We start from the raw sequence: 12,066 nt of genomic DNA, 5'->3' as shown, positions 1-12,066 counted from the left end.
TCTTTGTAAGCCCAGTACTTATTCTATCGGTCTCTTTTGCCGAACTGCTAAGTGACGGGGACATAAACACACCAGCATCGGTTGTCAAGCAATGCTAGGGGGACAAACACAGACACACAAACATACACGTACATATATATATATATATATATATATATATATATACATATATACAACGGGCTTCTTTCAGTTTCCGTCTACCAAATCCACTCACAAGGCTTTGGTCGGCCCGAGGCTATAGTAGAAGACACTTGCCCAAGGTGCCATGCAGTGGGACTGAACCCGGAACCCTGTGGTTGGTAAACAAGCTACTAACCACACAGCCACTCCTGCGCCTTCTATCTTCTTTTCATGCTAACATAGGTGGAACAAGTCTACAGCATCTAATAAAATGGTATGCAAGGCGGCAAGCTGGCAGAAACGTTAGCGGTATTTCGTCTGCGTTACGTTGTGAGTTCAAATTCTGCCGAGGTCGACTTTACCTTTCATCCTTTCGGGGTCGATGTAATCGACTTAATACCTATGTCTGTCCTTGTTTGTCCCCTCTGTGTTTAGCCCCTTGTGGGTAATAAAGAAATAGGTATGCAAGGACTAGGTTTTTGTTCTTGATGTCTTTTTCCCTTTATTGACAAGCAGTAAAGGAGTGTAGTGGGTAGTTTTTATGTACCACCAGCACAGGAGCCTAAATATTCTGTTTTATGTTAAAACTGATCAGATCCAACCCCTCACACCTACCCTACAATGTCAGTCTAAAAATAAACACTCACATTATTGAAATCATGAAGCTACGAGATAACACATCGGTCAGTTGGAGTTTGGGGCAGATTTTCTATGGCTGGACGTCCTTCCTGTCATCAACCCATGCCTGTTTCCGAGCAATATAACATTGCAACCAGACATGTCCCCACAGAATACTGGAAACGACACTAGTTGTATGACAGTGACAAATCATTTACATCTATCATGCAATGTCAAAGCAAGGGGTCACAGATACACAGACAGAATATTTGTAACAATAGATATTTGGGTTGCACCTAGTCATTTAGCCAACTATCTGGTCAAGCTATATGTATCTATCTCCAAATCAGAGCTTACCTGAAACTAAATGGCAACTACGATAAATAAACTTACCTGATCGTACATGATGACTTTGTCAGCAGTGGTGTACAAGAGAGTGGCCTGAGTGAACAGGTCCCTCTTTTTCTCTTTGTTCTTCTCCTTATGTGCCTGCTGCACATAGTATGCAGCAAGGGTGTCCAGTGCTCGCATTTGGTCTTTTTCATAATTTGGATAGTCATAACTGGCATCGGCACGAGAAGCTTCAAGTATCTTGACAAAGTCTTCGATAAAACCTTGTTTGTAATATTCCAGCTACAAGAAAAAAATCAATACCAAAGGTTTATAGTAAGCAAAACAAAGCTTTTGAATAATGCAGTGTGCTTTCATTTTCTTTTTCTCTTTATTGGACACGAGTTTTTGACAAGTTTTCAAATCGTAACACTTACCAATTACCAAAACAAATGGCTTTGACATTTGTTTAGTTTCCCTTCTCTTAACCCTTTCATTACCAAACGACCCGAAAAAAATTTTGGTTAATGTGACCAAACCGCCCAAACCCGCCCGTATTTACCTATTCATATTTAAATGAAAATATCAGAGCAAATCTCTTTAGTACATTCGTGAAAACACGTATTATACTTCGTAAACAGTTCATCTACAGTTTTGTACAAGAATCAAAGCGTAATTTTAATTCCGTGAATTTTGGGAGATTTTTTTCCGAAATTTGTTCCTATTGTGTTTTCAAAATTTGTAATTCTGACAAAAAATGGATACGAATTTCATTATATCAAGCAGCGAGTCAGAATTCGAAGGATTTTCTACTGAAGACCTTGATAAATCTAACTCTATGACTGAAAAAAAAAGCACGTGGTATTTGATAATGAATCTGATGTTTCATTTTCCGAAAGTGAAAACAGTGAATCCGAGAGCTCCGACAGTGATAAAGAAAATGAATTGGCACCTGAATGGAGTGAAAATTTAAAAACTGTTTCTTTCGGTGATTTTTCTGAAGAAACTGGACCAAGCCACAGACTTTCCCAGGAGAGTAAAGCCTTAGACTATTTCTTTTTACTTTTTCGAATGAGCCTATTTGAAATCATTACGGCGGAAATGAACCGTTACGCTAAATGTAAACAAAGCGAAAGAAAGGATAGTTTGTGGTTTCCCACAACCTTAAATGAAATTAAGACTATTTTGCCATAAATATTATTATGGGTATCAGAAAGTTACCCAGAATAACAAATTCTATCGTAAAATTTTGTTGTATACCCAATTGAATATTAGCTAATAACCCATTTTCTATAGCGATGTTTGAACAAAATTTCAATAATTTTATATTTTGTTGAATTTATCTGTATCTACCTGTAATTAGAGTCACTTTGTGACAAAATTATAGTATAGAATTGGTTGAGAACATTTCATTAAATTATCTTCCAAAAATCACATTAATATATTAATAAATAAAAAAGTTATAGTTGTTTAATGAAACCAGACTAAATTTATGATTATGTTAGAAATTAATTGAAACACATAAGGGGTGTATTTTGGTCAGAAATATAGTAACGAAAGGGTTAAATAAAGCATTTTGCTTATTTATCTTTTCTTCTGCATTGGATTAGGTCTAACTGGTTTATTAATTTCAACATTTGCCTCAGCTATGGAAAATTGCATAACTAAATACAACAAAGTAACTTCTCAATGTTTCTTCCACTCCCAACTCCCTTGTAATTATTTTTACTGATAATATTAATAATGATAATAGGGAGTTATGCCAGCATTATGAAATACTCAGATGGGTTAGTAACAAGAAGGTTAAACAATATACTTACAGCCAAATTGACCCAAATGTTTAATGGGGCAATTTCTTGTCGAAGAATATTCAATACTTCTTCACCATCAGGCAACTGGTCAAGATCCAACTCAATCACCTAAAAAACAGAGAAAAATATGTCATCATCATGTCGTGTTCTTGTTGATCATCCTCCTCAAGGCACAAAGTCTTGAGAGCTTTTTCCCTGGACCTGGATACATGTATCAAGAAGCCAGAATTCTCTTGAGGTACACAGTCTTGTGGATCATGTCTGGTAAGTTCACCGTCATCAATTCACCACAAGGACAGATTTCAGAGAGATAAGTTCACAGTAAAAGAATAAATAAAACTTTCCTCGCGGTGAACTTTCCTCACAGTGAATTGATGGCAGTGAAGTCTCCTGTGATGAACTTACCTGTAATCCTTCCCCATACACCCTCCATGGCCTGGTTCCACATGCCAAGAAGCTTGGTAGCTTCAATGGAGTTTGCCTACAGGATGTGTATATGTTGGTGTTTAACTCCAGGTTAGCCTTTTTTTGAGCAGAGCTACGACCAAAAAACATTCCAAACATGAGCATCCCATCTTGTTTTCAAGAAAGGCGTATACTCTTTCTCTTCAGTCTTCTACTTGTTTCAGTCATTTGACTGAGGCCATGCTGGAGCACTGCCTTTAGTCAAGCAAATCGACCCCAGGACTTATTCTTTGTAAGCCTAGTACTTATTCTATTGGTCTCTTTTGCCAAACTGCTAAGTTACGGGGATGTAGACACACCAGCATCGTTTATCAAGCGATGTTGGGGGGCAAACACAGATACACAAACATATATATATATACGACAGGCTTCTTTCAGTTTCCGTCTACCAAATCCACTCACAAGGCTTTGGTCGGCCTGAGGTTATAGTAGAATACACTTGCCCAAGGTGCCACGCAGTGGGACTGAACCCAGAACCATGTGGTTGGTAAGCAAGCTACTTACCACACAGCCACTCCTACGCCTATCTAGAACTATATTATGCAACATGTACATATCAAGACAGTAGAGTGTGATTTGAAGGAGATTTGGCTGCTATTTCTACTGAGAACAGCAACTATGTTAAGACTCCCTTGTTGGTACTTTGTAGATATTTTTTAGATTGTTGATGTTCATGTGCAACGACTTGACATCATCATCATCATTTAAAGTCCACTCTTCCATGTATGCCTGGATTCAGACCAAATTTACAGAGGGAGATTTTCTACAGCTGGTTGTTCTTCCTGTCCCCCAATCTTTACCTGTTTCCAAGCAATCAAGGTAGTATTTCCTCACAGTCAGACATGCTTTTCATGGAGAACGGAAACGAACATCACTTGTATGACAGTGATGCTCATTTATAACTATCCTATGATGTCAGGACTGGGGCACACACAAACACACACATATATTCTTTTATTTGTTTCAGTCATTTGACTGCAGCCATGCTGGAGCATCGCCTTGAAAAATTCTTTGTATAAAAAAAAAAAAATCCACCCCAGGATTTATTTTTTTAAGTCTAATACTTATCCTATTTGTCATGTTTGCCAAACTGCAAAGTTACAGGGATGTAAACACACCAACACCAGTTGTCAAGCGGTGATTTTGTGGGGGAGGGGATGACACACAAACACAGCCACTTGCATGTTAATTTCACAAGCAGGCTGTTCCATCGATTAAACCAACTGCAACTATCATAGTCATAACCAACAGAGTGTCAGTTAATGTGTGACAGCACCAGAGCTGGATTTATGTATGGGCCAATATGGGTCATGGCCCAGATGCCCCCAAGCTTGGGTGGCACCTTTAACTTCAAGAAGCCTGGAGTTAAACATTAAAAAAATATATTTACGTCAATCAAATCGGTAATTTTATATTTACTCGTTTAAATCTTTAACATCAAATAGAGTTCACCTTATTATGCTTGAATTAGTAAAATAGCAGGAGACGACAGGAGACCAAGATATGTTGAGCTATGCTGTACTCGAGAAGACCTGCTCAGCACAACAAAACTGAGATCCTGAAACCAAGGTGTCATGTAAAAAGCACCCAATACTTCTGTAAAGTAGTTGGGATGAAGAAGGGCATCCAGCTGGTGCAACCCTTAGCTTTGTCAGTTCCTGTCAAGCTGCCCAACCCATGCCAGCATGGAAAACAGACACTGAATGTTTATGATGATGGTGTTGGGGCCCTCGAAACTTACAGGGCCAGGGGTACCCAGAAGGTCTAAATCCAGCCCTGGATAGCATATACATTAAATTATTATTATAAGAAGGATTATCAATACTCATAGCTGCAAACAAGTCTAGTTGGGGGGGCCCATAACATGGTCTACATAGGGTTTATGATCCTTCTGTAATCCGTACAGCATAGGAACATCACTGTCGAATTCTTGAAAATTTTGTGCAGTCCATTTTTTGGGTTGGAGTATGTTACCACATTCCCATGTGTGCATTGAGAAATTTTTCTACTTTTCCATGTTCCTATGGTGCAACCTCTCTCATGCTACCAATATTTTGTTGCACGGTCTGGACATAGCTCTGTGGGCTATCTACTGACATTCTAGACTCGTTTCGGACCAATATAACAAAACCACTAGAAAACATAATGAGGGGTGACCCACCAACTCAGCTCAATAGTTGCCAGTGGCCTACAAAAACTGAAACAGCGAATTAGGGACAAGGAATTAGTGTGCCTTCCTACGAACAAGTGTGGCAGAATGTCAGTAGACAGCTCGCAGAACTATGTCCAGACCATGCAACATCACACCAGTAGCATGAGAGAGGTTGCACCACATGAACATGAAAAAGTTGAAAAACTTCTCAATGCACACATGGGAATGTGGTGCAACATACTCCTCCAACCCAAAAAAACAGAGCACAAAATTTCCAAGTATTCAACAATGATGCTCCTATAGTGTATGGGTTATGCAAGGACCAGAAACCCTATTATGGGGCCTCCAACCAGGTCAGTTTGTGGGGCGAATATCTCCAGCAACTCTGGGCTATCATACTTCCTCTCGCAGGTGTTACAACCACTTAGTAATAATACTCCTGTTTCAGCTAAAGGTGGTTCTTTGGATTTACTTGTGCCAGCCACATTTCTGGAAATGATCTGTTATTGATTCTCATTTCAATTTTTGATAGGCAAAACCAGAATTTTAAAATTTCATTTCATGCTTGGAAAACAGAGACATTGCAAACGAAAGGTATCAGCTATGACAACAGAACAATTCTATTTTTATAGTGAACTATTTTTTAATATTCATGTAATAATGTCAAGCGCAAATCATGAAAACATGTCTAATTGGTGCTACTTTAGTGTACGGTATACAGTAGTATCCATAGTCTATGTGGTGAAATGATCTGAGCCAGGCTACGTTTAGGATTAGAATTAGGACTAGACCGCCCTCTAAAATAGTGGTTCTCAACCAGGGTCCATATAAGATTTTTGGGGGAATTCCCAATAGTATTTTAAGGGCCCCTGAAAAAAATTTTGATTTAGATGTATGCATTGGTATGTATTGCAAGAAACAGATAGGGTCTAAGTTAATGTGAAAACCAAAATAGGAATTTTGAAAGGAGTTTCAGCATTCTTTCGATATAACTCGACAAAATCAAAACAGTTCACTTCGGGTATTTCCGTGTAAGCAAATGACAGTTTGATTCTGTTTTCTGCTTGGAAATTTGCGGATTTTACATACACACACATGAAACAGGTAAGAACAATTATGCAAGGCCTTTTTTTCTTCAAGTTTAAAAATGAGACATTGCTGGCATTGGTTATATCTATACTCCACAACCCACGGAAATACCCAAAGTGAAATGTTTTGATTTTGTCGAGTTATATCGAAAGAATGCCGGAGTTTCTATAATTTTAAATATCGAATAGCTCAGAATAAAATAGTAATAAAAGGGGTCCATAGATAAGATATGGTTGAGAACCCCTGCTCTAAAGTGTAAATGACCAGGAAACCTCACGCACCCCTTTCTATAACTCTTTCGCCTTCCTCACGTTAACCTTCTCCCATGACCAGCAACTTGTCAGAATTGAAACTGAACATTAAACGCATTAATTTCACCTAGTTTTCTCTGATAATCTAGAGGAAATAAGCTTTATCTACTGGCCTTCCCTCCTCTAAATAATAATAACAATCGTTTCTAATATAAGGGCATAAAACCAGGAATTTGGGAGGTTGGTGTCAATCGATTAAATCGATCCCAGTACTTGAGTGGTACTTTATCTATTAAGGCGGCGAGCTGGCAGAAACGTAAACACGTCGGGCGAAATGCTTAGCGGTATTTCGTCTGCCGTTACGTTGTGAGTTCAAATTCCGCCGAGGTCGACTTTACCTTTCATCCTTTCGGGGTCGATAAATTAAGTACCAGTTACGCACTGGGGTCGATGTAATCGACTTAATACCTATGTCTGTCCTTGTCTGTCCCCTCTATGTTTAGCCCCTTGTGGGTAATAAAGAAATAGGTACTTTATCTATCACCCCGGTGAGACGAAAGGCAGAGTCGGCCGCGCCGGGAGTTGAACTCGCAACGTAAAGGGCGGTGACTAAGTGCCGCACAGCATTTTGTTTGGCGCTGTAAACGGTTCTGCCAATTCACCACCCTGTTAAATGGTTTCTTATATAGGTAAAAGGACAGAATTATACGTGGGGTGGGAGTATATCGATGAATTTCAATTGGTAGTTAAGTTATGGTTCTCTTGGAGAACGAAAGACAATATCGACCTCGGCTGGATTTGAAACGAAAACGGAAAAGGGGAAAATGTTTACATTTACAGCGCCATTATAGATAACAAAAACAAACAAAAAAAGCGAATTTTGAAAACAAACACCACATATAAATAAATAAATAATCGCCATATAATACTCTATGGTGTGTATGTGTGAGCGTGCGCGCACTATTACACCAGTTTAAACACAAATGTAAGAGTTGTAGAAAGTTAATTCCAATCTTTAAACATGGAATCAACAGTAAACATGAAAGATAATTAGGAATATTGGTTGAAATTGAAAGAAAATAGACTTACGCTGGTGCAATCTAAGTATAAGTGTACATGTTTGGCAAGTGAAGTGTGTTGGGACACGCAATCTCAGTTAAGTTCACTTGTCAAGCATACGTATTTCATTATCGACATTAAATACAATGGGCATTCCTTCGATATAATAATATTTATATGACATATAATGCCAATACAATGTTAGCTTTACTTTATTATTCTGTTTTAATGATAACAATACATACAACAAACTGGTCACGGAAAGTACGTTCCTGAATCCAATTTCACACACGTGTATAATAGCGTCAGTAACCAGGTTGTAGATGTGAGATGAAGGGCAATTGATATATATATTTTAATAAATATTATCAAGATTATTTACAAGTGAAAGTGAACGGGAAAAAATTTAATATTTTCGTCTACACAACTCAAATTACGAACTATACAAAACTATTTTATGCATAAATACACACGGCCAAATACACATATATTGCCATAGATGTATTTATTTACATATGTGTAAACATATATAGGATATGCGTGTCTGTGAAGCTAGACATGGGCCATGTGGTTTAAAGACGAGACGAACACACTTCACTGGTCGGGTTTTGAAACATCGCATCCAATAAAAGAGCCAAATTAGGAAGGAAGTGGTTAATGATACTCGTCTTGGGGGAAAAAAAGACGACATGCTGCGTATAAAGGTCTCGTTGGAAATATCTATTACACGGTAGTAAGTATTTTGACAAAACAATAACAGAAAAAAAGGGGTCTTACCTCGTCCGTATCACGGAGAGGGATCTCGATAGATCCGGCCGACATGCTTAATGATCGGACAATGAATACGACTGAGCTCTTCACTCTAAGAAGACGAGAAAATATGAGCGGTCACGTGATGTGTCTGATAGACCTGCGTGCATATGTATGTGTTGGCTTGTTTGTGTGCGTTAAGTTTAGTGTGTATATGTGTGTGGTTGTTTATGTGCGTTACGTTTAGTGTGTATATATGTGTGTGTGTCGGCTTGTTTATGTGTGCTACGTTTAGTGTGTATATGTGTGTGTGCGTGGTTGTTTGTGTGCGTTAAGTTTAGTGTGTATATGTGTGTGTGTGTGGTTGTTTATGTGCGTTACGTTTAGTGTGTATATATGTGTGTGTGTGTGTTGGCTTGTTTATGTGTGCTACGTTTAGTGTGTATATGTGTGTGTATGTGGTTGTTTATGTGGGATATATTTAGTGTGAGTACGTGTGTTTGTGTCGTCGTTTTAATCCCAGACTAGCCATAAGCCAGCGGATCTATCATCTGTGAAGCTTCTCCATTTTTATATCAAACAATTACTTGAGATTTGAGGAAAAACAATTGACTGCTATTTCTAGTAGGTCGAGTGACCACTTATACTCTGGGCTATGGTACTTCTTTACTTACGGGTACAGATTTCGGTGGCTGTGGTCGAAGTCACTAAAAATATTTTTTTAAATCCCTTAAAATGATGGAATTGAAGGATATATATTTTTTTCTAATTCCTCAATTTCACATACATTAAATAGTTTACCTTACAACTATATTTTAGCTTATATTCAAAGTATTTTCTTTTCACACACTTTCTTTTAATTTGCTGTCATAAGGCTCTTTATATTTTAAAAATTCTTTTATATGTTTCAGTCAGTTGACTGCGGCCATGCTGGAGCACTGCTTTTTTAGTCAAACAAATCGATCCCAGAATTTATACTTTGTAAGTCTAGTACTTATTCTACCGGTCTCTTTTGCCGAACCGATAAGTTACGGGGACGTAAACACACCAACATCGGTTGTCAAGTGATGATGACAAACACAGACACAAACATATACACACACACATATATACGACGGGTTTCTTTCACTTTCACGCTCCTGCGAACATATCTTCCCACTCAGCCTGTTCAATTCGCTGTACTATTCTTATATTCATCTTCCTTGTACCATGAGGAAACACCTTGACACATTTTCACTACCATCTTACTGTTCTAACTAGGGTAGCCGTGTATCTCCTCTACAGCAAGACACCTGTTCCTGTCCCTCTATTACACTTTAACCTCTCATCATCTGGCAGAAACCCATCTCTCTTAATACCACAACGCCCTGAGTCGAAGGGTCTAATCTGCGAGCTACTTGGTAACTTCACCAGTGTTGGTGCCACTCAAAAAGCTCCCAGTATATTCTGTAAAGTGGTTGACGTTAGATAGGGCAGCCAGCCGTAGAAACGATTCTAAAGTAGGCATTAGGGCTAAATGCAGTCGTTGGCCTCACCGGCTGATGTGGAATCCTCTAACCTATGCAACCATGGAAAACGGACGTTAAATGATTATATATATATATATATATATATATATATATATTCCTCTCTGCCTGTGTGATTGTTTTCAAGTATTTTGGTTTTTCTGGGAGTCCCTTTTTAAAGTAGAAGAAATAGCTAACGTTTTTTGCTGCTATTTCTAAACTTCGGTATGTGGTAAAGCAAATCTTTGCTGAACCCTATTTATTAAGTATATATATATATATATATATATATATATATATATATATATATATATATATATATATATTTTATATATAGAGGGCATAATTATACATACATGCCAGGAGGCATATATATACATGCCAAACGCTAAGAGGGACAATCAGTCATTTCTACCAAAATATTACTAATCCCACCGAATGCAATTTTTCAAAGTAAGACATTGCATTCGGTGGGATTAGTAATATTTTTGGTAGAAATGACTGATTGTCCCTCTTAGCGTTTGGCATGTATATATAATGCCTCCTGGCATGTATGTATAATTATGCCCTCTATATATAAATTAATATGTTCAATAAGAAATAATTATTTTCGAAATTTTTTCTCTTATGAGGTTTTTACGCTATCTACCTGACAATTTCTTGTTAAGTTTTCCTTATTAAGTAGTTGTCCTTAATTGCAAAATATATATATATATAATCGAAAAATGAAAACCCTACTAAATTCAGGCTACGACAGACAGAGATGTTCTTGAAGCCAAGAATTTGAACTTACGGAGACAATATTTACGTATCGCCTGAGTAAACACAACTAGATCTCATGATGCAGGGAAACGGTTGCATAATCAAGTACCTGCACACCTGGAGAACTACGTTGCGTGGAAACAATTGTAGTGATTAAAAAATAAATGTCCAACCGTACCCCTTCTTGTTGACTCCAATTTTTTCAGTTATATATTTATTTCTTTACTACCCACAAGGGGCTAAACACAGAGAGGGGACAAACAAGGACAGACAAACGGATTAAGTCGATTACATCGACCTCAGTGCGTAACTGGTACTTAATTTATCGACCACGAAAGGATGAAAGGCAAAGTCGACCTCGGCGGAATTTGAAACCAGAACGTAACGGCAGACGAAATACCGCTAAGCATTTCGCCCGACGTGCTAACGGTTCTGCCAGCTCTATATATTCACACACGACAGAAGCCCAAACGCAAACCTGAAAGTACGTATACTACTACTACTACTACTAGAGAGCACAGGGTGGACGAGCTTTATACTGTACCCTACTGCGTTCTTAACAGAATATACCATAACTAAATATGTGCGTGTGTGTATTTATGTACAAACACGCGCGCGCTCACACACATTGGGTCGTGAAATAAATTCGTTCCTTTCCAATGTTGAGACTGAACTCGATGCATCATAGCTGGGAAGAAGTTTCTTAACCACACAACCAACTACATATACAAAAAAAAAGTAGCCCTTTGAGGTTCCAGCGAGTTTCGAACTCACGACCTTCTGCGTGTTAAGCAGATGTGATAACCACTACACCATGGAACCAGCTGCTTTCTCATCGTCGAAATAATAAAGATTAAAAAATAAATGATAGTAAAATGTGAACGAATTTATCTGATAACAAAACAAAATATTGAACTGTATACTTCTACCTCTAAGAACGAAAGAATTCGCCATGCTTGTAGAAAAAATACAGATACGTTGTGAGAACTGGTGGGCTTAATGCCTGGTTGTAATCAGAAGTTTTATACCTATTTCTTTATTACCCACAAGGGGCTAAACACAGAGGGGACAGACATAGGTATTAAGTCGATTACATCGACCCCAGTGCGTAACTGGTTCTTAATTTATCGACCCCGAAAGGATGAAAGGCAAAG

At 38.1% G+C, this 12,066-nt stretch overlaps 1 protein-coding gene and 1 non-coding gene across 2 annotated transcripts in view; both read right to left on the bottom strand.

The window, feature by feature from the left end:
* The window catches only part of LOC115224239 (RNA polymerase-associated protein CTR9 homolog), a 40,154-nt gene extending 31,353 nt beyond the window's left edge, over window positions 1-8,801 (bottom strand). The window contains exons 1-3 of the mRNA XM_029795035.2: window positions 8,673-8,801; window positions 2,889-2,987; window positions 1,132-1,371 (exon numbers count right to left, since the gene is read on the bottom strand). Of these exons, the coding sequence (XP_029650895.1) occupies window positions 1,132-1,371; window positions 2,889-2,987; window positions 8,673-8,717 (384 nt within the window). The 5' untranslated portion in view covers window positions 8,718-8,801. The remainder of the gene's footprint in view (window positions 1-1,131; window positions 1,372-2,888; window positions 2,988-8,672) is intronic.
* Window positions 8,802-11,661: 2,860 nt separating this feature from the next.
* Trnav-aac lies at window positions 11,662-11,734 on the bottom strand. The gene has a single exon. It is a non-coding gene; the product is annotated as a tRNA-Val (tRNA).
* Between the last annotated feature and the right edge of the window lie 332 nt (window positions 11,735-12,066).

This window comes from Octopus sinensis, linkage group LG25 (genome assembly GCF_006345805.1).
Source record: "Octopus sinensis linkage group LG25, ASM634580v1, whole genome shotgun sequence".
Lineage (NCBI taxonomy): Eukaryota > Metazoa > Mollusca > Cephalopoda > Octopoda > Octopodidae > Octopus > Octopus sinensis.
The sequence above is the reverse complement of the archived record's forward strand: the minus strand, read 5'-3'. Positions and strand labels throughout refer to the sequence as shown.